Source organism: Juglans microcarpa x Juglans regia, chromosome 8S, assembly GCF_004785595.1.
Source record: "Juglans microcarpa x Juglans regia isolate MS1-56 chromosome 8S, Jm3101_v1.0, whole genome shotgun sequence".
NCBI classification, from domain to species: Eukaryota; Viridiplantae; Streptophyta; class Magnoliopsida; order Fagales; family Juglandaceae; genus Juglans; species Juglans microcarpa x Juglans regia.
Genome location: NC_054609.1, coordinates 4,613,412 through 4,640,480, shown reverse-complemented (window position 1 = coordinate 4,640,480; position 27,069 = coordinate 4,613,412). Strand labels below are relative to the sequence as shown.

Sequence of the window (27,069 nt, the reverse complement as noted above, 5' to 3'; positions counted from 1 at the left end):
ATTATTGAATTTAACTAACTATATAAGTTATAGTTATATAAAATATATATGATGAATGTATAGAAAAATAAATATATTGTTAATATTATATGTGTAATATTAGAGGCAGAATCGGAGGGCAAAGTCGGAGTTGGAGTCGGATTCCGAGTTTTCAGGTAAAAAAACTTCGACTACGACTTTTTGGAGTCGCAGTCAGAGCGAAGCTAAAGTGGAATCAGATTTTTAGATTTTTGCTTGGCCTTACTTTGAAGTAACGACAGGGTAGACTATCAAGCATAATCTTATTAGAGGCACTCTAGGATAAATGTTTTTTGTCCTGTATTTTGTAATTTCCAAACACATGCTTAATATTTTGTAATCTTATTAGAGGCACACCAGGATATTTAATATTTTGAGTCAGTTAATTAAGTGGTTGACTTATGAAATCATTTAAAACATGCTTCATTAGCTTGTATAATTAAGAATGACACAATCAATAATAAAAATTCATAACACAAAAGTTGATGTGCAACCAAAAGATTTCGCATATGGGGAGTGCTACTCCGACACTCGGTATTGAATTGGATATTGACTGGTGTATTATATATATATATTTTTTATTTTTTTTAAAGCATTTTTTGTGTATTTAAAAAATACAAAAAAAAAAAAAAAAAACACAGTTTGGTACAAATGATAGGTACACTTTCTTGGTGTACTTGTCATTTCTCTTCCTATATAGAAGATAATAGAGAAGCATGTTGAGAGATTTCGTGCAACATGGGGACAATGTTTTCTCATAACAGTACAAAATTGCTGCTACCAAAGGTCCTGGCAGCATATTAATTGAGGAGTACATTATAATCAGACCAAATGAAAACATTAATAGAGAATATCACAAACATAGAAAGAAAAAGCAATGGAAATAGGACATTAGTCAGTAATAATTCTCTCCCATTTCCCTTGTTCGATCTTACGTTATTTAAGATAATACAAATGAATAAGACTAAATCATATAGTCCTAGAAAATACAAGCCTTACGTATTCCACTTTTTTAATAGTGGTGAACCTTATTTTTTTTAAATGGAATACACAAAACTTGCATACCCTAAGACTAAATCAAAGTACGTTACTCCCATACGTACATATGTTATTTATTTAAATCAATGAGTTTTGACGATCGATTAGATTTATTTACTGGATTAATTACTTCTAGTGTAAAAAGTTGTATAGAAAATTATCAGCTAGCTTCTGGCCAATGCGAACAGCAGACTTTGTATCCAAATGCAAGTCACCTACTAAATAGGTTGATCCCATGGAATCAACGCGCACGACATTCTTCAGGTTTATATTCAGCTGAGCATCTCTTACAGATCTTAGGAACTTTCCTTCTCCAGTAGAAACTACAATCTGCAAAAAATATGTATATTTTTATAATTTTTATAATGATTAATTTGCAAAGATACATGGTGGAACTGTAAGCAATTTGTGAAAGGAGAAATATTTTAGTAACAATGAGATCCCACAAAATTAAATTCACAAGCTAACATGGCTTGATGGCATGTTAAATATTATAGATTATAGATTAGATTTAATATATCATAAAAAGACATGTCAGTTTGTAAGAATACTTGTGAAAAAAACCGTGCATAAAAGAAACTGAATGAACTAAGCAACAAATAAACCAAAGAAAATACCATAAGAATGGGGAGTTCAGGAGAGTCAAGATCATGTCGAACATTATTGAAAAACTTCTCCAACCTTCCCTTATAGAGCCTAGAGTCCCGCTCATCACAATCACTCTCTCCCTGATACCAAAGCAGTGCACGAATATTGCCACCAGAACTTTGCCTTGCAGCTCTTGCTCTATCTACCAATTGATTGTATAGATTAGTACCCTTTTGCCACCTTTCTATCTTTGTTCCTCCTACTGCGCAAGGGACTAGACCAATCACTCCAAAGTTTGGACGTTTTGCCAATATTTGGTTGGAAAAGGGCATGCCTGGTCCCACCCCGCAGGTCTTCAAATTATCAATTTCCTTATGAAGAGGTTCACGAGCTATCTCCCAAGTCTTGTTTAAAGATAGTGTGAGGATGTTGGGAGTGGGAGTGCATTGTGGAGGAACCTTTCCATCCCATTTGAGCAAGTTGGTTTTGGTGTCATTGTAAATGCCTCCACGTCCAGCCATGTTGCTTTGTCCTGCTAATAGGAATATGTTTTTGGGTTTGAGCTCTCCAGGCATAACAGACCCAACATGAGTAACAAGTACGAAGAAGATGATGGAAAGAAACATCCTTTTTTTCTTGTCTTTTAGATATTGCAGGAGTAATAGTTGTGTAGTGATGAAAGGAAAGCAGACTGCATCTTATATTTATATGACTTAGAACTCCATTTTAGGTGGTGTACAGAGTGTATGATTTGTTTTTAGCCCTCAACTCTCTAACCAAGAAAACAAACAAGCACTCAATGTCAAGAGTTTTCGACCACCAAAAAGATAGTACCTAAACTTCATTTTTAGCCTCATCCCTATAACTGAGAAAACAAACCAGCTTTCAGTACTTAAACAAATGATTATTTTTATATCATGGAAGACTGCATTTTCTTATAAAGTTGTGAACATTGAATATGATTGGATCGAATGCTATATACCAGTTGTCAGATGCATGCTAATTAACCAGAAATAGATTATCGTAATAATACCAATAAATTAAATTAAAAATTGGCTGTTTAGACGCCACACACCAAGGTTATAATCAATATAACTTTCTTCGACTCTTATGTTCTAAGAGTACTTACATGGACTATATTACTCAAAATTATATAATGTTTTAGAGTAATATTAGATACATTTCTAGTTAGAATGTACAAATTCTGCGCACTCTATTTGGAAGAAAAAAATAGATCAATTCACATTAAAAAATATTTTTTTATATGTATCTCATATTTTATCTTTTTTTTTTCCTAAAAAGAGTGTGCAAAAATAATTTGCCAACGGAAAGGTCGTAATATAGCCCTTCATATATATTCTTGCCACTTGATTACCCGTTTATTGTGCTTCTTGTCTTTTGCACTTTTTGGTAGTTGCTACTTATTTATTCATTATTACTTCCATCCTCAGTTACCATGCACATTATTACATATCTCTTGCATTTCTCGTTTCTTGTACTTCATGTTAGCTAGGCCTGTGCATAAATGGCTTTGGCCCGCCCCGTCCGAAACACCCGATCCGTCCAACCTGAATAAAGACAGGTTCATCGGGTGGTTTAGAGATATAGAAACCGTCGAAACCGTGAAACCGAATGAATCACTTCTCCTCACTGCGAAACCCTACCCATTGTCGCCCTCTTCAGCTTCTCTCCATTTTATTTCAGTCTGTTAGTCTTCACGCCAAGCACCACCAACACCTTGCCACCGGTAATCTCTCTCTCTCTCTCTCTCTCTCTCTCTCTCTCTAAGTCTGTTAGTCCGTAAGTCTTTGTGCATTGCATTGATTTTTGCTATATTTCTTGATGATATTTGCCGTTAGGGAGAGTTGCCATTTTTCTTTTGGGCCGATTTCATGCACAAAAATGGGAGAAAATAATCTACCTTTACAAAATAAAAAATTACGAAAAAAAAAAGAAATGGGTCTGGAAGAATTACCCCTCCCTTATGCTCTGGGTTACTAGGATTGAGAAGCAGCACAGCTTCCCGATAGGCCATGATTTGGGCTCTTCAGGCAGAGGATTTGGGAAAAATTGATGTTTGGGTTTTATGATTATCATCAGCAATAGTCTTTTTCTACTATTGATTTTTATTTGGTATGTACTGTCTATCTTATTGTTGTTTAGTATGGAAATAAGTTAACGAGTTTTTTCATCTGGAAATAAATTAACATGTTTTTTTTTTCCTGTCATACCTTGGGGATTCCTGGGAAGAACATTTGATGTGGGAAGCCTTGAGGATTTTAACTGATCCAATTGGTATGATGGAAAACATTAAGAATGGAAATGAGAGATTGAATTAATCTCTCTGTTTTTCTTTTGGTAATAGTAATTGTGCATAAATTCTGGAAATAAGGCCCTTGCTTGCCCATGTCTCTCTCTTTCCCTCAAGTGAAGAAAAAAAGAGTTAAAAAACCCAGGAAAAGTAAATAAATTGAGGAAAAAGAAACCAAAAAACCAGTGTTGAGGAAAAAGTCAAAAGTTTTGAGGGGAAAAAACTATGTTAAAATGAAATTCTTTTCTTCAAGCCTCGTATGGCATCATATTGCTGGGTATGGAAGGTTTTTTCTGCAACAACCCAGAGAGAGTTGGTATGGGAAAGCAAAAGCCAAGAGACCCAGAAGAGTTTAATGTCTTATTATCCAGGAAAAATCGCAAACAACAGCAAAAAACCAACCATAAATATAAGGGATTTATATTAAAAACTTTGTTCAAGGCTTGCGTTTATAAATGCTAGTGTCCTTTCGAAATGTTAATTAAGAATTCATAAGCAAGGGATCTTTTATTTCAGTTAGAGAGTGAAATATGACTAGTCTGAACTGTAACCCATTTTCAGCTCATTCCTTCCCCATCTCTATCACACACTTTCTTCTCCCTTTTCCATAAAAGCATAGACTGAAAGCAAGCACAGGCAGATACCAGTAGATATTCTGCAATAAGCGAGTCCTTTTGGAGAGAAAAGATAAAATCAAGTAGTAAAAAGAGGGAGGAGAAGAGGTGAAAAGGTAGAAGATTATTATTTGATTCTGATTTGTAGTTCTTTACTGATATTTTTTTTTTTGCCAAATGTACTTCTTGTATGAACACTGGATTTTTTATGAATTTCACTTGTGCTACTTATGGGTTTTATCATGATGTTATGAACAGATTTGTATAAATAACTCTGTATCTCCAACTGGGAAGATGAGAAATTTGATCGTTAGATGCTCTTTAGTTCTCTATCAGTTGATGTTCATATTTTGTAATTTAGATAATTTTTGTAATAGATAGCTTTTGTATATTTTTTTATTAGATTTTATTATTATTTGATAATTTATTTTCTTTATTCCCCCTTATCGCACACCCATTTTCTTTCATTTATTTCTCATGCTGATATATGTTGTTTTCTCTGGGTTGAGAAACCTGAAGAATGATCCATCAGTCAAAGGGTCGAGAGGCTAGCATTAGGAAACAGAGGAAATAGGTATTTTTTCTGAAGTGTGTAATTCTGATGCAAGTTATTTAAAAAAAAAAATCGTACTATTCATCCGACCTGAACAGTAAGGGTCGGGTCGGACCGGGTTCGCGCGTTCCTGTCGGACCTAGACCCGATAAATAGTGGTCGGGTTGCATCCCTAATGTTAGTTACCGCTTTTAAACACGATCTTTGCTATGTCATGAGCTTAAATCAAAAGTCTTTTATTTATATCGTTATTGTGAATAAATTTTTGTGAAATATCGCTTTGTTATTTTGATGTTCTTTTTATTTTGCATTCTGTAACGTCTGGCTCATGTTTACATACTCTGAGTCGATGGACTCTCTTGTTTATCTTCACTATTTTTTTCAGATTATTTTTATAGTTATGACAGGATTATAAAATAAATGTGAGATAAGTGTCAAGTGGCATAAGCTCGGCTGTTAAGTAAAGCCTATTCTCTAAAGTAAGAGAAAATGGTGGTGCTGTTGCTTACAAAAAAGATCGTGAAGAAGCCGGTCAAGAAGTTTAAGAGGCCGCAAAGCGACCGCAAGATCTTTGTCAAGACAAGCTGGTGTAGGCCAAAGGGTATTGATTCTCGCGTGAGAAGAAAGTTTAAAGGATGCACGCTGATGCCCATTGTCGGCTATGGTTCAGACAAGAAGATTCGTCATTATCTTCCCAAAGGCTTCAAGAAATTTGTTGTGCACAACAAGATTTTTTCCAATCTATTCTATTTTTGTTGCTTTGTTGTTTTAAAATCTTCATTCAAAAATGAAATTTTTGAATAGGGTCTTCAAACAAACAACAAAAAAAAGTGTCAAGTGGCATAAGTTGATTAGTGAGATTTTAGAGACTATGTAGTAGAGTTTAGTTTATTTTACTTGAAAGAATTTCTTAGGTACTTGATTTTTAGGAAATATTGTATGTAATTATAGAGAAGCAGGGGAAGTGTTTTTGAATATAATGACTCACATTAATTTCATTTACAATGCACATATATATATACAAGTTGAGAGGCTTTAGTTAAGCTTGAAATAAGGCTATCCTATAACTGCCTAATAAGTATACATTAACACCTATGAACTGTACAGATTACACATCAAGAATTTGAAAATACAGAATCATATTTTCGAGATTTAGAGGCTTGATTTGTCGTGCTTGATTGCGTTATTTTTGGAGAAGTAACAACTTCCTTGTTCGGCCTCGCAAGTTGGAGGTTCCATCGGTAACTCCAATCTTGGAACGTAAATAGTATTGGCAGCCCAGTCTGCATCAACATATGTGACTAATTTTAGTAGACTGTTCTTCTGGATGAGTATGCCGTGAAACATTGTGTTCTTGAGATATCTTGTCTTTTGACTGCAGTCCATTGAGAAGATGTTGGTTTGTGCATGAATTGTGAGAGCCTATTAATTGTGAAGGCAATGTCAGGTCTTGTAAGGTTTAGATATTGCATGGCTCCAATTATTCTTCGATATTCAGTGCTATCTGTAGGTTCGGATCCATCATTTAGAGTAAGATGCTTGCTTATCGAAATGAGTGTTTGTATTTCTTTTGCTCCATCCGTTGAAGTTTTTTTGAGCAGGTCTCGGATGTATTTGTGTTGTGAGATGAAGACACATTTGGTTATAGGGACAACTTCAATACCCAAGAAAAAATGTAGATCTCCCATGTCTTTTATAGAGAATTTGTTGCTTATTTGTTTTATGATGCCTGTAACAAAACTCGATGTATTCCCTATTATAATTATGTCATCGACATATATAAGACAATAGCATAGGACATTGTGAGATGAATAAATGAAGAGGGATGTATCCGTAGCTAAGTGCATAAAACCAAGGCTGAGTAGTGCATCTCTAAGTGCCTTGTACCATTGTCGTGGGGCTTGTTTCAATCCAGAAATGCTTTTCTTCAATTTGCAAATAAAATGTGGCTTGGATTTATCTTCAAAGCCTGGAGGCTGATGCATAAACACAGTTTCATCAAGGTTGTCGTGAAGAAAAACATTATTGATGTCAAGCTACCTTAGTGACCACCCATTCATGATAGCAATGGAGATAATTAGCCTTATTGTTGTTGGTTTTACAACCGGACTGAATGTCTAGGAGTTATCGATTCCTGGTCTTTGGTTGAACCGTTTAGCAACTAGGCGTGCTTTGTGCCTATTGATGGTTCCATCAGGATTTCTTTTGATTCTAAAAACAAACTTACAACCAACAAGGTTTTTTTCGGAAGCAGGTGGAATAAGTTCCCAGCTTCCATGATTAATCAAGGATGTAATTTCCTGAGACATTTCTTTGCACCATAGTGGATCCTTTAGTGCTTGACTAACACATGTGGGTTCAGCCGATTCAGGTAGAGGGTGTTTGGTGGTAGTATGAAATTGCTTTGGATAGAAAATGTTGTTCATGGACTTGGTAGTCATACTATGAGTCCTTTGAGAAACAATTGGAGGTGGAGAGTTACTTGAGTTGTTGAGGTGATTGATCAAGAGGACTCTTTTCTTGTGCTTGTGTGATGCTTGGCGCAGGTGGAAGCTGGTTGTCTGCAGGTGGAATTTGCAGTAGAGTTCCAGAGAAGCAGGGAGGTGTCTCGAGTGCTTTGGGCTCTTAAGTTGGCTATGTATGAGTTTCAGGATATATGGTCTCGTCAAATGTAACATCCCGAGACACATATAGGCACTGAGTAGGTATGTGATAGCAAAGGTAGGCACTTTGGGTTGTTGAGTAGCTTAAAAACACACAAGGGATAGACTTTGGTTGAAGCTTGTTGTTGTTGTAAGGCTTAAGCCAAGGGAAACATAAGCAACCAAAGGATCTAAGTTTAAGATAATTTGGTGCTTCATTAAACAAGCTTTGAAAAGGGGATTTGTGGTCAAGAATAGGTGATTGCAGCCTGTTTATTAGAAACATTGCAGTAGCAAACGCATAGGACCAAAATTTTGAGGGAAGACCTGCTTGAGTAACGAGTGTTTTTCCTGTTTCGACAATGTGTCTATGGTGGCACTCTGAAACTCCATTTTATTGTGGAGTGTGTGGCGCTATGGTGTAATGGCTGATGCCGTGTGTGAGAGAGGATTGAGGGGCAATGAATTCTTCTCCATTATTAGAGTATAAGCTCTTGATTTTTGTATTGCATCGAGTTTCAATCATTTTATGAAATTGTGGGAAAATGATTCTGATATCATATTTCTTTTTTAGTGGGGAAAAATCAAGCATATTTGGTGAAGTGATGAATGAGGATCGTATAGTATTTGTGACTTTGTATGCTTGTTTGTGGGGATGGACCCCAAACATTCGTGTATATTAAATCAAAAGGAGATAAGCTTGTGAGTCCATGCTTATGAAAGGTAATCTATGAGATTTATTCATTGAACAGGAAATACAAGGATGAGAAGTAGAAGAATTTCTGTCAATTGGAAGTGAAAAAGACTTTTTTAGCCTTGTAACTACGTTAGAGGAGGGATGACCAAGATGTTGGTGCCATCCATTTATTGAGGTGCGTTCATGGACCTAGTAATTGGTTTGAAAGCACTTGTTTGTGGTAGGGGTAGATGCCATTTTCACACTTACCTTGAAGAAGAGTCTCCTTCATCCTTTGGTCCTTGACCAAAAAAAAAAAAAAAAAAAGTAGGATGAAACTCAAGAAACATGTTATTGTGTTTTGTAAAATGATGAATTGAGATTAGATTTTTGTTAATACTTGGAACACAAAGTGTATCTTGAACTTGAAAATTTTGTTTGGGAAAAGGCAAAGTGAGAGAATCTAATTGAGTGATTTTCAAACCTGAACTATCTCCGATAAGCACCTCATCTGTTCCATCATACTCTGAGTGCAACTGCAAATTGGAAATTTGAGAGGTTATGTTATGAGAAGCTGCGGAGTCAATTAGCCACCTCTGATCTGGATTGGAATTTGTAGTTGTGCAATTAGCCGAGGCTTTTTGAGGTTGCAGTTGTGGACAGTATTTTGCAACATGGCCAAGTTGCTCACAGTATTGGCACTTTGGTGTTATCTCTATTGTTTAGAGTTGCAGGGCTTTGAATTGGGATCATTTTTCTGGTTTGAAGTGGAGGATGGCTGTTGTTTTCTTGAGGACCTGAAATCCTTACGTTGAGTCTTGTTAGCAGTAATCACCATGGATTGATTGTTGCTATCAAGCCTCTTGAGATAGGACTCATGTCCTATGAGAAGATCATGGAGTTCTTCAAAGGATAACAATGATTCTCGAGCACATATTGGTGCTACAATTTCTTTGTACTCATGGCCTAGACCATTGAGAACATATAATGTGATATCATCGGCAGAGAGGGGGGCATCAATGAGAGCCAATTCATCTGCAATAGTTTTGATAGAATGTAGGAATTCTATAACATTGTGTGAACCACGTTGAAGGAGAGTGAGATCCTCCTTGAGTTGCATGACTCGTGTTCTGGATCGACTGGCCTATAGCTTGGTCAGTTTGCTCCAGGCTTGCTCCAGGCTTGAGAGGATGTTTTAGAGGTTGCTATGAAGGTTATCACAGCATCTGTCACCGAAGTGAGAATAGCATTCAGGATTAGTTTATCTTGTCTAAACCACTGATTATATGCGGCAGTGATTGCTGAATCTGGGGTCGTGGTGGGCATGGGATTGTTCCATCAACATAGCCATATAGATTACAACAAAAAAGAAGGGACTCGAATTGCGCATGCCAACAGGGATAATTTGTTGCAGTGAGTCTAGTCGTAATCTACTGATTGGCATTGATGGCCACGGGAAAGGTAGCAGAGTTTGCCATGGGCTAAAGGTGGAGAAAAAGGATCAGAATTTTACTCGTTGGAGAGAGGGCAGTCTGATACCTTATAGAGAAGCAGAGGAAGTGTTTTTGAATGTAATGACTCACACTAATTTCATTTACAATGCATGTATATAGATACAAGTTGAGAGGCTTGAGTTAACCTTGAAATAAGGCTATCCTATTACTACCTAATAGGTGTACATTAACACCTATAAGCTGTACAAATTACACATCAAGAATTTGAAAATACAGAATCAGATTTTCGAGATTTAGAGGCTTGATCTACTGTGCTTCATTGCGTTATTTTTGGAGAAGTAATAGCTTTCCTTATAGCAATATCTAAAATACAAGAAAAAAGATGTTTCTTTCCATCATCTTCTTCGTACTTGTTACTCATGTTGGGTTTGTTATGCCTGGAGAGCTAAAACCCAGAAACATATTCCTCTTAACAAGACAAAGCAACATGGCTGGACGTGGAGGCATTTACAATGACACTTAAACCAACTTCCTCAAGTGGGATGAAAAGGTTCCTCCACAACGCACTCCCACTCCCAGCATCCTCACACTATCTTTAAACAAGACTTGGGAGATAGCTTGTGATCCTCTTCATAAAGAAATTGATAATTTGAAGACCCGCGGGGTGGGGCCATGCATGCCCTTTTCCAATCGAATATTGGCAAAACGTCCAAATTTTGGAGTGAATGGTCTGGTCCCTTGTGCAATAGGAGGAACAAAGATAGAAATGTGGCAAAAGGGTACTAATCTATACAATCAATTGGTAGACAAAGCAAGAGCTGCAAGGTAAAGTTTTGGTGGTAATATTTATGCACTGCTTTGGTATCAGGGAGATAATGATTGTGATGAGTGGGACTCTAGGCACTATAAGGGAAGATTGAAGAAGCTTTTCAATAATGTTCGACACGATCTTGATTCTCCTAATCTCCCAATTCTTATGATACTTTTTTTGGTTTATTTATTGCTTAGTTCAATTAGTTTGTTTTATTCACTATTTCTTTCACAAATAATCTTATAAATAGACATGACTTTATATGATACGTTAGATCTAGTTGATAATAAAGTGGCTTTATCATTTAACGTGCTACATCAAGTCACGTTAGTTTGTAAATTTACTTTTGTGGGATCTCATTGTTTCTAAAACATTTCTCCTTTCTCAAATTGGTTACAGTTCCAACATGCATATTTGTAAATTAATCATTATAAAAATTCTAAAAATATACTTGTTTTTCGCAGGTTGTAGTTTCTATTGGACAAGGAAAGTTCCTAAGATTTGTAAGATATGCTTAGTTGAATATAAACCTGAAAAGGTCGTGCACGTTGAATCTGTGGGATCAACCATTTTAGCAGATCACTTGCATTTGGATACAAAGTCTGCCGCTTGCATTGGTCAGAAGTTAGCTGATAGTTTTTTGTACAATTATCACTAGAAGTAATTAATCCAGTACCGGTACCGTTTCGAGATAGTCTATATATAAATAAATAAATTATATATGTATAAATTATATTTCAAAATAATATTAATGTAAGTCTTAAAAAGTTAAAACACATATTTATAAAACTTGATAATACTTTTAAGTTCTCAATCCAAATATTAAAAAAAATAATCACTCATCTCTATCATGAAAAGGGGAATAGAGATTTGATTTTCAGTCCTCGAGCAAAGGGGTTTAAAAAGAGTTAAGAAAATAGTTTTTACATGTGAGAATTGGAATGAAAATTGTGAAAATACACTAAAAATAGAAAAACATAAAATTTCAGTTGGCACACTGAAAATCGACCGGTACACTGAAAATTGACCAGTATTGATCAAAACGCACTAGTACGACCGGTATTTGATCCGGTACGAAACACATACCTTCCCTATATTGATCACAGCCCGACACGATAAATACCCGCAGTACCAACTGTACCAACCAGTACAGCACGATATTTAAAACTCTGATTCTCCTACCTAATAATCACATGAAGGATTTAAGTAGAAATCGTTCATTGATTCCTTGCTTACCTCTATGCCAACCCAACCAGTAACCATACATCAAACACGAACATAAACCAAAGAGTGGTGCTACTCCCACTGTTGGGGGCTCCCACTAGTTGTTTTGTAGTTTTTTCTTTTTGGCTTTTGTTTACATGTATTTTTTAACACTTTTAAATATTTTTAAAAAAATAAAAGAAAATCACCATATTATTAAAAAATACTAACTTAATCATTAAGTAAAAATAATAATAAAAAAATTAAAAAAGTACCAGTAGTAACTTCTAGCAGGAAGAGTAGCATTTTCCTAAACTAAAAGAATGAAACATTCATGCCGTAAATTCCTCGTCGAAGTCCATAAAGGACTCTGACACCATTTGCATAAAAGGATTGAATGCTATATAATTTAATAAGGATAATTCTACAACCCCCACTATGAGTCCCGCTTGAGTTGGGGTGCCCACGTGGCAATATTTTAATAATATATATATATATATAAGAAAACCAAGATTTGTCAAAACGAAAAGCAATCCCGCGTCTTCTCCATTTTGGATGAAATGCTTAGAACGAAGCTCTTCTGCTCCGAAATCCCTCTCTGCTCCGTTTCTTCCCCACTGCGTCCTCCTCCGTTGCCTCCTCCGACACCAACCACTAGTCCGCGCGGCAAACTCAGCCCCTCATCCCCCCTTAACAGCCCCTCCCTGAAGTTTCCGTCGCAGACCCTTAAAGCTATTCTATATTTTGTTTAGACTATAGTTGATTTGTGTTTTCATTTGTATATATTAGTGATCCAAATTATTGATAGCCCATATTTGTTCAAGCTATTTCTGCAATGCGGTTACTTTAAGTTTTCAAGAAATAAGATGCTTGTACCTTAATGTGTTTTGAGCTCTGGTTATAAAGTTTGTAGTTTATTTGACAGATCAAGAAGTTGCAAAGAGAGAATAGGCTGGATGACATTGTTGGGTCTATTTTTCTGCAATTCTGAATAATCCACAGGAAAGAAAAATGTATTTTAGTTTTATTAATTTAGTTTTGTCCTATGGCATTTTATAGTTTGTGTATATACACTATTTTTTTTGGCACATATTCTATATTTTGTTTAGACTATAGTTGATTTACATTAATCTTCTTCAATCTCATGTATAAGAGAATACATGCATTCTTATCATTTTTTTTAAGTTAAAGAAAATGATAAATATCAGCCGAAATAATGGGAACCCTGACCATCTTTCCAAAACAGTAAAAATATATGAGAGAGAGAGAGATAAGTTAGTGGAAGAAAATATAATATGATTTGTGGTTCCTATATTAATATTGATCAAATGGTTTAGGGGATGTAGACAATTACCTGAGGCACCAGGAAAAAGGTTGGTTTTCTTAGTCTTTTTTGTTGCTTTGGGGTTAGCCATTCTTTCTATTACAATTGGGTTAAGTCCTACAGCAAGGTTGCTTTATGCATGTTGTATTGCTGTCTCCTTGAGTGAGGGAACTGAGTGTTGTTGATTTGTTGATAAAGTGGAATTGAGTGTTTAATTGTCATTTGTAATAGAAACTTGTTTAATTATGATGAATGAGTGCCATTGTTCATGAAAAGCTGGAAGAGTCGGTATTCGATCCATGCATCTTTAATAATGAAGTTTGGTTGCGAAGCTGAGTGTGGCTATGATTAATACACTGACGGATAATGCATTCAGATAGGTTGTTTAGAAATAGCTAGCAACTATTCGACATTTCGTAGTCTAGAAATAAATGCACTTAATATTGACACAATGTCTGAAGCACGCAGTAGCAATATCAATATCTCACACTCAATATTGATACAATGTCTTGCCAAAATGAATACCCAAAATGCTTTTGTAGTATTAAAGCATGTCGACGAACCGCATATACGGAGGATAATGAGAGACGTCGATTTTTTAGTTGCCAAAACTTTGAGGTATGTTATTTAATTGTTTGCTAAGAAGTTACTTTTTAATCTTTGTCTATTTTACTTTGTGAAAGAAAGTCTATTTTACCTGCATCTTTTTTCAAAAGCAATATGATGCTTATTCATACCAAAATATGGTTTGTTTTTGGAAAATCATATGGGTAATCTTTGTTTGCTAATATGTGTTGGTTGATTTTGCAGGTTGGGCATTCTTGCGGGTTTTTTTGTAGGTATGATCCGAAAATAGCACCATATGACGAGAAGAGAATCAACTGTTTAAAAACCGAAATTCGAAAGATACAACTAGCAATGGATATCCAAACAACTCGACATCAACTAGAAGTAGAGACTGAGAGGCGCAAGAGAAAGTTTGGGTCAGTGTAGTTTTAGTAATTTCAATGTCGTAGGTACTTTGTTTAGGCATGTTTTTTGGGAAATTCTGAAAAAAAATAAGATGTTGGTTGCTTGGTAGATGTAATATGACTCTGCTTGGTTGGTTATTTTTTGTAATAGGAAAAAGTGAAAGATGTATAAACTTGTGGAGCAGATGTTATTTAAATTTTGGCTGGTTAAATGATGTATAAATTTGGTTGGTTACTTTTTGTAATAGTAGAAAGTAAAGGATGTAAAGACTGTTAATGCATGAATTTTGGAACAAGAAGGTGTTAAATAGGCACAGTTGTTTTGAGTTGATTGAGACGTATGCAAGTTGTTAGGCACCCCCAAAGACGAGATAGTGGTTAGTGGGGGCGACTCATACCATGACATGAGTCTCGTCTATGTTAAATATTTTGGAAAGTAATTTAATTAATTATTCTTAAATGAGTATAAATATTCATGGTGGATACGACAAATGAATCAACCTAACTCTTTATGGTATACATCTTATATTTTATTTTACACACAATATCTACTGGAGTTCGTCTCTCGAAAATGATTTTTTTTTTTTTTTTTGGTGTGGCTAGTGACAACCACATTCTCTGTAAGTGCTTGCAAGCTAGAAGTCAATTCGGAATAGACTGTGTTATTGCACAAATTTTTCATGTTCTAAACTTTCCTCCAAAAGATGGTATTTCATTACAAAATTAATAAAAATGAACCATTGGTCCCTCCCAATATATACAAAATATATCATTGGTCCCTCCCAAAATATACAAAATATAGAAAAGCAACCAGCTATCTTCCAGAAGCGTGGCGTTTTCCAAATCACCATATCTGCATCATATATGATTAATTTCTCGGATCATTATCCTAGTCCGAGACATGTTATCCTCTCTATTATGTCTAGATGATAAAAAATTCACTACTATCAACGAGGAAATCCTAAAAAACTAACGTAATGTATTTCACGGAAGAGATTACTTGCATTATAGGAGTACTCGGTCCGATATTCAGAGCCTCCATAGTGTATACTTGATCAGTTGTGTCCTAAGGGGAACTAAAAAAAAGTTAAAAGTGGCAACTGCCACTTTTAAAAAAATAATACCTAAATAATATAATTCGTAGTGTGAATTACCTATGAGCGAGGAGCAGTCTATCCAATACCAAAAAAATCCGTAGTGTATATTTAATGAAGCGTGTACTGTGAGTGGCAGAAAATTATTTAATGAACTGTGTTAACAATTTCTGCATGATAATGTTCTTTGAGTTATCTGTGAGGGGGGAGCAATCTATCCAATGCCAAAATAATCCGTAGAAGTCGAAGAAGTAGCAAAAAAATCTGGCGCATGTGTCCAAACTTGACTTTGTTAATCTTAGGTTTGAGGAGCCTCATGTTGTGTGCCGCTAACAGTGAATTCATCTGGGGCGTGACTACTCCACTGTTTATTGGAATAAAGATAATAATTTATCATTATAAGAAATATAACACTTTATATACAACATTAACAAAAAGTAACCTTGGCTGAGTCGTTGTGTAATCGTCTTCTCGTACTAGATTTCTTAAGACTCTTCTCAACGGGGTGCACTTTTATCTTAGATGGTGGTCTACCTTTACTCCAAACTACCAATGGAATAAAAACTCTACCTATTGTTCCCACATGGAAATAGCTAGATCAACTGTCGTGTCCCCCATGGAAGTAGCTGGATCAGCGATACCAAGGTACTGTACCTTCAACTGTTTTATCTGGCTAATCAATTTCACACAGCTGCTCTCGGCCTTTGAAACATTGGAACATAGTTTATAAAAGCAATCCTGGATCCTATCGTACCTTCGGGCATCATCGATGCTATTAGTGTCATAACTACTTTTCACAAAGGTGTATTTTCGCTTTACATCCTTCCTCCACCGACCTAAAATGTATTTTTATGGTATTGTATGCTTGGCTAGCTGAGTCAAGATACGAAGAGCGTACCTGCATAATATGCCCATAAACTCAAACAACTTGCAACTGTATTTAACAACAAGGGGATCTTGATCAACTTTGACAGTGAAGATTGCACGTTTTAACAAATCATCACCAACTTGAACCTCGTTGGCAACTACGAATGTAGTTTTACCACCCTCACATCCCAATAATGAGGTAGTCAAATATAGAAATCCTTGCAATTCCTCTTGTACTTCTTTGAATTTAGCATTGTATATGCTGTTTAAAATTGTTTCTCAAAAGGATGGCGACTGATGAGGAATTTTCGTGTTAAATGAATTAAAGTTCACAATTATTTCATTCTCTACCTTCCTCCTAAGAGTTGAATCGTATTGGTCAACAAATTGTTTCAGAGTTATTCTAGAGTTAACGTAGTCATTGAAAAATGCATTCATGCCTTCACTTTCCTATGTAATTGAGATTCTTGCCCAAAATGTGTCTCTAACATAAGCTGGCACCCAAAAATGCCGATCAGTATATAGTGATACCTACCATGCATTCTCATGTAGATCATACGTATCGAGTATATCATGCTAACATTCCTCGAATTCATGCTCACTGAAAGAGTCATAAACACATTTACGTAGAGTACTCTTGATTTCCTCATATCGATAATGTGATCCAAATTTCTCAGGAAGGTTTTTCATTATATGCCACAGGCAAAAGCGATGCCTAGACATTGGAAACACCCTCGAAATTGTAATTTTCATAGCTTTATCTTGGTCTGTGATGATTGCATTTGGCAGTTGGTCATTCATACACTACAACCATGACTCAAACTTCCATTTGAATTTATTTGCGTATTCATTGGATATCAATATGCACCTGAATAGGATTGACTGCCCATAGTGGTTCTGACCCACAAATAGTGCAAATGGCACCTTATCCGCATTAGTCAGATATGTTGTGTCAAATGTAATCACATCTTCAAATGATTCATACGCAACTCTACTTCGGGCGTCTGCTCAAAACACATTCTTTAAGCGCATCTCATTGTCAACATCTATCTTATAATAAAAATCTGGATTTCATTTTTGCATATCTTGAAAATAGTTATATAGAGCTGCAACAACACCAACCCCGAGGCGAAGTTGCGTGCTTTGTCAATGTAGTTTCGACACTCTTTCTATTGAATTTAACTAACTATATAAGTTAAAGTTATATAAAATATATATGATAAATGTATAGAAAAATAAATATATTGTTAATAATATATGTGTAATATTAGAGGCAGAATCGGAGGGCAAAGTCGGAGTTGGAATCGGACTCCGACTTTTCAGGTAAAAAAACTTCGACTACGACTTTTTGGAGTCGCAGTCAGAGCGAAGCTAAAGCGGAGTCAGATTTTTAGATTTTTGCTTGGCCTTACTTTGAAGTAACGATAGGATAGACTATCAAGGATAATCTTATTAGAGGCACACTAGGATAAATGTTTTTTGTCCTGTATTTTGTAATTTCCAAACACATGCTTAATATTTTGTAATCTTATTAGAGGCACACCAGGATACTTAATATTTTGAGTTAGTTAATTAAGTGGTTGACTTATGAAATCATTTAAAACATGCTTCATTAGCTTGTATAATTAAGAATGACACAATCAATAATAAAAATTCGTAACACAAAAGTTGATGTGCAACCAAAAGATTTCGCATATGGGGAGTGCTACTCCGACACTCGGTATTGAATTGGATATCGACTAGTGTATTATATATATCTTTTATATTTTTTTAAAGCATTTTTTGTGTATTTAAAAAATACAAAAAAGAAAAAAAAAACACAGTTTGGTACAAATGATAGGTACACTTTCTTGGTGTACTTGTCATTTCTCTTCCTATATAGAAGATAATAGAGAAGCATGTTGAGAGATTTCGTGCAACATAGGGACAATGTTTTCTCATATCAGTACAAAATTGCTGCTACCAAAGGTCCTGGCAGCATATTAATTGAGGAGTACATTATAATCAAACCAAATGAAAACATTAATAAAGGATATCACAAACATAGAAAGAAAAAGCAATGGAAATAGGACATTAGTCAGTAATAATTCTCTCCCATTTCCCTTGTTCGATCTTATGTTATTTAAGATAATACAAACGAATAAGACTAAATCATATAGTCCTAGAAAATACAAGCCTCACGTATTCCACTTTTTTAATAGTGGTGAACCTTATTTTTTTTAAATGGAATACACAAAACTTGCATACCATAAGACTAAATCAAAGTACGTTACTCCCATACGTACATATGTTATTTATTCAAATCAATGAGTTTTGACGATCGATTAGATTTATTTACTGGATTAATTACTTCTAGTGTAAAAAGTTGTACAGAAAAGTATCAGCTAGCTTCTGGCCAATGCGAACAGCAGACTTTGTATCCAAATGCAAGTCACCTACTAAATAGGTTGATCCCATGGAATCAACGCGCACGACATTCTTCAGGTTTATATTCAGCTGAGCATCTCGTACAGATCTTAGGAACATTCCTTCTCCAGTAGAAACTACAATCTGCAAAATATATATATATATATTTTTATAATTTTTATAATGATTAATTTGCAAAGATACATGGTGGAACTGTAAGCAATTTGTGAAAGGAGAAATATTTTAGTAACAATGAGATCCTACAAAATTAAATTCACAAACTAACATGGCTTGATGGCATGTTAAATATTGTAGATTATAGATTAGATTTAATATATCATAAAAAGACATGTCAATTTGTAAGAATACTTGTGAAAAAAACCGTGCATAAAACAAACTGATTGAACTAAGCAACAAATAAACCAAAGAAAGTACCATAAGAATGGGGAGTTCAGGAGAGTCAAGATCATGTCGAACATTATTGAAAAACTTCTCCAACCTTCCCTTATAGAGCCTAGAGTCCCGCTCATCACAATCACTCTCTCCTTGATACCAAAGCAGTGCACGAATATTGCCACCAGAACTTTGCCTTGCATCTCTTGCTCTATCTACCAATTGATTGTATAGATTAGTACCCTTTTGCCACCTTTCTATCTTTGTTCCTCCTACTGCGCAAGGGACCAGACCAATCACTCCAAAGTTTGGACGTTTTGCCAATATTCGGTTGGAAAAGGGCATGCCTGGTCCCACCCCGCAGGTCTTCAAATTATCAATTTCCTTATGAAGAGGTTCACGAGCTATCTCCCAAGTCTTGTTTAAAGATAGTGTGAGGATGTTGGGAGTGGGAGCGCATTGTGGAGGAACCTTTCCATCCCATTTGAGCAAGTTGGTTTTAGTGTCATTGTAAATGCCTCCACGTCCAGCCATGTTGCTTTGTCCTGCTAATAGGAATATGTTTTTGGGTTTGAGCTCTCCAGGCATAACAGACCCAACATGAGTAACAAGTACGAAGAAGATGATGGAAAGAAACATCCTTTTTTTCTTGTCTTTTAGATATTGCAGGAGTAATAGTTGTGTAGTGATGAAAGAAAAGCATACTGCATCTTATATTTATATGACTTAGAACTCCATTTTAGATGGTGTACAGAGTGTATGATTTGTTTTTAGCCCTAAACTCTCTAACCAAGAAAACAAACAAGCACTCAATGTCAAGAGTTTTCGACCACCAAAAAGATAGTACCTAAACTTCATTTTTAGCCTCATCCCTATAATTGAGAAAACAAACCAGTTTTCAGTACTTAAACAATATGATTATTTTTATATCATGGAAGACTGCATTTTCTTATAAAGTTGTGAACATTGAATATGATTGGATCGAATGCTATATACCAGTTGTCAGATGCATGCTAATTAACCAGAAATAGATTATCGTAATAATACCAATAAATTAAATTAAAATTTGGCTGTTTGGAAGCCACACACCAAGGTTATAATCAATATAACTTTCTTCGACTCTTATGTTCTAAGAGTACTTACATGGACTATATTACTCAAAATTATATAATGTTTTAGAGTAATATTAGATACATTTCTAGTTAGAATGTACAAATTCTGCGCACTCTATTTGAAAAAAAAATAGATCAATTCACATTAAAAAATATTTTTTTATATGTATCTCAAATTTTATCTTTTTTTTTTCCTAAAAATTGTGCGCAAAAATAATTTGCCAACGAAAAGGTCGTAATATAGCCCTTCATATATATTCATGCCACGTGATTACCCGTTTATTGTGCTTCTTGTCTTTTGCACTTTTTGGTAGTTGCTACTTATTTATTCATTATTACTTCCATCCTCTGTTACCATGCACATTATTACATAACTCTTGCATTTCTCGTTTCTTGTACTTCATGTTAGTTCGGGCTGTGCATAAATGGCTTTGGCCTGCACCGTCCGAAACACCCGATCCGTCCAACCCGAATAAAGATGGGTTCATCGGGTGAAAGTTTAATAACGGGTTTAGAGATGTAGAAACCATCGAAACCGTGAAACTGAATGAATCACTTCTCCTCACTGCGATACCCTACCCACTGTCGCCCTCTTCAGCTTCTCCCCATTTTATTTCAGCCTGTTAGTCTTCACGCCAAGCACCACCAACACCTTGCCTCCGGTAATCTCTCTCTCTCTCTCTCTCTCTCTCTCTCTCTCTCTCTCTCTCTCTATCTAAGTCTGTTATTCCGTAAGTCTTTGTGCATTGCATTGATTTTTGCTATATTTCTTGATGATATTTTCCGTTTGGGAGAGTTACCATTTTTCTTTTGGGCTGATTTCATGCACAAAAATGGGAGAAAATAATCTACCTTTACAAAATAAAAAATTACGAAAAAAAAAAGAAAGAAATGGGTCTGGAAGAATTAACTCTCCCATATGCTCTGGGTTACTGGGATTGAGAAGGAGCACAGCTTCAGGATAGGCCAGGATTTGGGCTCTTCAGGCAGAGGTTTTGGGAAAAATTGATGTTTGGGTTTTATGATTATCATCAGCAACAGTATTTTCTACTATTGATTTTTATTTGGTATGTACTGTCTGTCATATTGTTGTTTAGTATGGAAATAAGTTAACGAGTTTTTTCTTCTGGAAATAAGTTAACGACTTTTTTTTTCCTGTCATACCTTGGGGATTCCTGGGAAGAACATTTGATGTGGGAAGCCTTGAGGATTTTAACTGATCCATTTGGTACGATGGAAAACATTAAGAATGGAAATGAGAGATTGAATTAATCTCTCTGTTTTTCTTTTGGTAATAGTAATTGTGCGGAAATTCCGGAAATAAGGCCCTTGCTTGCCCATGTCTCTCTCTTTCCCTCAAGTGAAGAAAAAAAGAGTTAAAAAACCCAGGAAAAGTAAATAAATTGAGGAAAAAGAAACCAAAAAACCAGTGTTGAGGAAAAAGTTAAAAATTTTGAGGGGAAAAAACTTTGTTAAAATGAAATTCTTTTCTTCAAGCCTCGTATGGCATCATATTGCTAGGTATGGAAGGTTTTTTCTACATCAACCCAGAGAGAGTTGGTATGGGAAAGCAAAAGCCAAGAGACCCAGAAGAGTTTAATGTCTTATTATCCAAGAAAAATCGCAAACAACAGCCAAAAACCAACCATAAATATAAGGGATTTATATTAAAAACTCTGTTCAAGGCTTGCGTTTATAAATGCTAGTGTTCTTTTGAAATGTTAATTAAGAATTCATAAGCAAGGGATCTTTTATTTCAGTTAGAGAGTGAAATATGACTAGTCTGAACTGTAACCCATTTTCAGCTCATTCCTTCCCCATCTCTATCACACACTTTCTTCTCCCTTTTCCATAAAAGCATAGATTGAAAGCATGCACAGGCAGATACCAGTAGATATTCCGCAATAAGCGAGTCCTTTTGGAGAGAAAAGATAAAATCAAGTAGTAAAAAGAGGGAGGAGAAGAGGTGAAAAGGCAGAAGATTATTATTTGATTCTGATTTGTAGTTCTTTACTGATATTTGTTTTTGCCAAATGTACTTCTTTTATGAACACTGGATTTTTTATGAATTTCACTTGTGCTACTTATGGGTTTTATCATGATGTTATGAACAGATTTGTATAAATAACTCTGTATCTCCAACTGGGAAGCTGAGAAATTTGATCGTTGGATTCTCTTTAGTTCTCTATCAGTTGATGTTCATATTTTGTAATTTAGATAATTTTTATAATTGATAGCTTTCGTATATTTTTTTTATTAGATTTTATTATTATTTGATAATTTCTTTTCTTTATTCCCCCTTGTCGCACACCCATTTTCTTTCATTTATTTCTCATGCTGATTTATGTTGTTTTCTCTGGGTTGAGAAACCTGAAGAATGATCCATCAGTCAAAGGGTTCAGAGGCTAGCATTAGGAAACAAAGGAAATAGGCATTTTTTCTGATGTGTGTAATTCTAACGCAAGTTATTTAAAAAAAAAAAAAACCGTACTGTTCATCCGACCCGAACAGTATGGGGTCGGGTCGGACCGGGTTCGATTCCTGGTCTTTGGTGGAACCGTTTAGCAACTAGGCGTGCTTTGTGCCTATTCATGGTTCCATCAGGATTTCTTTTGATTCTAAAAACAAACTTACAACCAACAAGGTTTTTTTCGGACGCAGGGGGAATAAGTTCCCAAGTTCCATGATTAATCAAGGATGTAATTTCCTCAGACATTTCTTTGCACCACAGTGGATCCTTTAGTGCTTGACTAACACATGTGGGTTCAGTCGATTCAGGTAGAGGGTGTTTGGTGGTAGTATGAAATTGCTTTGGATAGAAAATGTTATTCATGGACCTGGTAGTCATACTATGAGTCCTTTGAGAAACAATTGGAGGTGGAGAGTTACTTGAGTTGTTGAGGTGACTGATCGAGAGGACTCTCTTCTTGTGCTTGTGTGATGCTTGGCGCAGGTGGAAGCTGGTTGTCTGCAGGTGGAATTTGTAGTAGAGTTCCAGAGAAGTAGATAGGTGTCTCGAGTGCTTTGGGCTCTTAAGTTGGCTATGTATGAGTTTCAGGATATATGGTCTCATCAAATGTAACATCCCGAGACACATATAGGCACTGAGTAGGTATGTGATAGCAAAGGTAGGCACTTTGGGTTGTTGAGTAGCTTAAAAACACACAAGGAACAGACTTTGGTTGAAGCTTGTTGTTGTTGTAAGGCTTAAGCCAAGGGAAACATAAGCAACCAAAGGATCTAAGTTTAAGATAATTTAGTGCTTCATTAAACAAGCTTTGAAAAGGGGATTTGTGGTCAAGAATAGGTGATTGCAGCCTGTTTATTAGAAACATTGCAGTAGCAAACGCATAGGACCACAATTTTAAGGGAAGACCTGCTTGAGCAACGAGTGTTTTTCCCGTTTCGACAATGTGTCTATGGTGGCGCTCTGAAACTCCATTTTATTGTGGAGTGTGTGGCGCTGTGGTGTAATGGCTGATGCCGTGTGTGAGAAAGGATTGAAGGGCAATGAATTCTCCTTCATTATCAGAGTATAAGCTCTTGATTTTTGTATTGCATCAAGTTTCAATCATTTTATGAAATTGTGGGAAAATGATTCTGATATCAGATTTCTTTTTTAGGGGAAAAAATCAATCATATTTGGTGAAGTGATCAATGAGGATCGCATAGTATTTGTGACTTTGTATGCTTGTTTGTGGGGATGGACCCCAAACATTCGTGTATATGAAATCAAAAGGAGATGAGCTTGTGAGTCCATGCTTATGAAAAGGTAATCTATGAGATTTATTTATTGAACAGGAAATACAAGGATGAGAAGTAGAAGAATTTCTGTCAATTGGAAGTGAAAAAGACTTGATTAGTCTTGTAACTACGTTAGAGGAGGGATGACCAAGATGTTGGTGCCAACCATTTATTGAGGTGCGTTCATGGACATAGCAATTGGTTTGAAAAAGCACTGGTTTGTGGTAGGGGTAGATGCCATTTTCACACTTACCTTGAAGAAGAGTCTCCTTCGTCCTCTGGTCCTTGACCAAAAAAAAAAAAAAAAAGTAGGATGAAACACAAGAAACGTGTTATTGTATTTTGTAAAATGATGAATTGAGATTAGATTTTTGTTAATACTTGGAACACAAAGTGTATCTTGAACTTGAAAATTTTGTTTGGGAAAAGGCAAAGTGAGAGAATCTGAATGAGTGATTTTCAAACCTGAACTATCTCCGAGAAGCACCTCATCTGTTCCATCATACTCGAGTGCAACTGCAAATTGGAAATTTGAGAGGTGATGTTATGAGAAGTTGCGGAGTCAATTAGCCACCTCTGATCTGGATTGGAATTTGTAGTTGTGCAATTAGCAGGGGCTTTTTAAGGTTGCAGCTGTGGACAGTATTTTGCAACATGGCCAAGTTGCTCACAGTATTGGCACTTTCGTGTGTATCTCTATTGTTTAGAGTTGCAGGGCTTTGAATTGGGATCATTTTTCTGGTTTGAAGAGGAGGATGGCTGTTGTTTTCTTGAGGACCTGAAATCCTTGCGTTGAGTGTTGTTAGCAGTAATCACCATGGATTGATTGTTGCTATCAAGCCTCTTGAGATAGGACTCATGTCCTATGAGAAGATCGTGGAGTTCTTCAAAGGATAACAATGATTCTCGAGCACATATTGGTGCTACAATTTCTTTGTACTCATGGCCTAGACCATTGAGAACATATAATGTGATATCATCGGCAGAGAGGGGGGGCATCAATGAGAGCCAATTCATCTGCAATAGTTTTGATAGAATGTAGGAATTCTATAACATTGCGTGAACCACGTTGAATGAGAGTGAGATCCTCCTTGAGTTGCATGACTCGTGTTCTGGATCGATTGGCCTATAGCTTGGTCAGTTTGCTCCAGGCTTGCTCCAGGCTTGAAGGGATGTTTTAGAGGTTGCTATGAAGGGTATCACAGCATCTATCACCGAAGTGAGAATAGCATTCATGATTAGTTTATCCTGTCTAAACCGCTAATTATATGCGGCAGTGATTGCTGAATCTGGGGTCGAGGTGGGCATGGGATTGTTCCATCAACATAGCCATATAGATTATAACAAAAAAGAAGGGACTCGAATTGTGCATGCCAACAGGGATAATTTTTTGGGGTGAGTCTAGTCGTAATCTGCTGATTGGCATTGATGGCCACGGGAAAGGTAGCAAAGTTTGCCATGGGCGAAAGGTGGAGAAAAAGGATCAGAATTTTACTCGTTGGAGAGAGGGCAGTCTGATACCATATAGAGAAGCAGAGGAAGTGTTTTTGAATGTAATGACTCACACTAATTTCATTTACAATGCATGTATATAGGTACAAGTTGAGAGGCTTGAGTTAACCCTGAAATAAGGCTATCCTATAACTGCCTAATAGGTCTACATTAACACATATGAGCTGTACAAATTACACATCAAGAATTTGAAAATACAGAATCAGATTTTCGAGATTTAGAGGCTTGATCTACTGTGCTTCATTGCGTTATTTTTGGAGAAGTAATAGCTTTCCTTATAGCAATATCTAAAAGACAAGAAAAAAGATGTTTCTTTCCATCATCTTCTTCGTACTTGTTACTCATGTTGGGTTTGTTATGCCCGGAGAGCTCAAACCCAGAAACATATTCCTTTTAACAAGACAAAGCAACATGGCTGGACGTGGAGGCGTTTACAATGACACTTAAACCAACTTCCTCAAGTGGGATGAAAAGGTTCCTCCACAACGCACTCCCACTCCCAACATCCTCACACTATCTTTAAACAAGACTTGGGAGATAGCTTGTGATCCTCTTCATAAAGAAATTGATAATTTGAAGACCCGCGGGGTGGGGCCATGCATGCCCTTTTCCAATCAAATATTGACAAAATGTCCAAATTTTGGCGTGATTGGTCTGGTCCCTTGTGCAATAGGAGGAACAAAGATAGAAATGTGGCAAAAGGGTACTAATCTATACAATCTATTGGTAGACAAAGCAAGAGCTGCAAGGTAAAGTTCTGGTGGTAATACTTATGCACTGCTTTGGTATCAGGGAGATAATGATTGTGTTGAGTGGGACTCTAGGCACTGTAAGGGAAGATTGAAGAAGTTTTTCAATAATGTTCGACATGATCTTGATTCTCCTAATCTCCCAATTCTTATGATACCTTTTTTGGTTTATTTATTGCTTTGTTCAATTAGTTTCTTTTATTCACTGTTTCTTTCACAAATAATCTTATAAATTGACATGACTTTATATGATATGTTAGATCTAGTTTATAATAAAGTGGCTTTATCATTTAACGTGCTACATCAAGTCACGTCAGTTTGTAAATTTACTTTTGTGGATCTCATTGTTACTAAAACATTTCTCCTTTCACGAATTGGTTACAGTTCCAACATGCATATTTGTAAATTAATCATTATAAAAATTCTAAAAATATACATGTTTTTCGCAGGCTGTAGTTTCTATTGGACAAGGAAAGTTCCTAAGATTTGTAAGATATGCATAGTTGAATATAAACCTGAAAAGGTCGTGCACGTTGAATCTGTGGGATCAACCATTTTAGTAGATCACTTGCATTTGGATACAAAGTCTGCTGCTTGCATTGGTCAGAAGCTAGCTAATAGTTTTTTGAACAATTATCACTAGAAGTAATTAATCCAGTAATTAAGCATGGTCAATCGTCCAAATTCAATAATCTAAATAAATAACATGGTGTGTGATCTGTATCATCTTAAATAACGTAGGATCGATCAAGGGAAATGGCCGGAGAGATCAACTAGTGATCAATATTGTCGTATATCCATGAATATTGCTCTTTCTTTCTATGTTTGTGATGTCCTCTGTTAATGTTTTGATTTCGTTTGATTTTTATGTATTATAATATTTATGCTGCCCTTTGGTAGCTAGAGAAATATTTGAACTATCATGAGAATTAAAACTCATGTGTACAAGACATTCATCTGCGTACAGGACATGTTGTGCCTAAGTTGCT

The 27,069-nt window shown here is 35.8% G+C and overlaps 2 protein-coding genes, 1 long non-coding RNA gene and 1 pseudogene across 3 annotated transcripts; 2 read left to right on the top strand and 2 right to left on the bottom strand.

The window, feature by feature from the left end:
• Positions 1-1,067: 1,067 nt before the first annotated feature.
• On the bottom strand, positions 1,068-2,219 carry LOC121244134 (probable carbohydrate esterase At4g34215). The gene is made up of 2 exons (XM_041142176.1): positions 1,674-2,219; positions 1,068-1,386 (listed from the first exon to the last, which is right to left on the bottom strand). The coding sequence occupies exons 1-2, from the start codon at positions 2,217-2,219 to the stop codon at positions 1,189-1,191; spliced, it is 744 nt and encodes a 247-aa protein (XP_040998110.1). The 3' UTR covers positions 1,068-1,188.
• Positions 2,220-10,276: 8,057 nt separating this feature from the next.
• Positions 10,277-14,225, top strand: LOC121244133 (annotated as a pseudogene).
• Positions 14,226-18,516: 4,291 nt separating this feature from the next.
• LOC121244132 (probable carbohydrate esterase At4g34215) lies at positions 18,517-19,551 on the bottom strand. The gene is made up of 2 exons (XM_041142175.1): positions 19,006-19,551; positions 18,517-18,714 (listed from the first exon to the last, which is right to left on the bottom strand). Exons 1-2 carry the CDS (start codon positions 19,549-19,551, stop codon positions 18,517-18,519), a joined length of 744 nt encoding a protein of 247 aa, XP_040998109.1.
• A 956-nt stretch (positions 19,552-20,507) lies between these two features.
• LOC121244635 lies at positions 20,508-22,247 on the top strand. The gene is made up of 2 exons (XR_005936465.1): positions 20,508-20,737; positions 21,939-22,247. It is a non-coding gene; the product is annotated as an uncharacterized LOC121244635 (long non-coding RNA).
• The last annotated feature ends 4,822 nt before the right edge of the window (positions 22,248-27,069 follow it).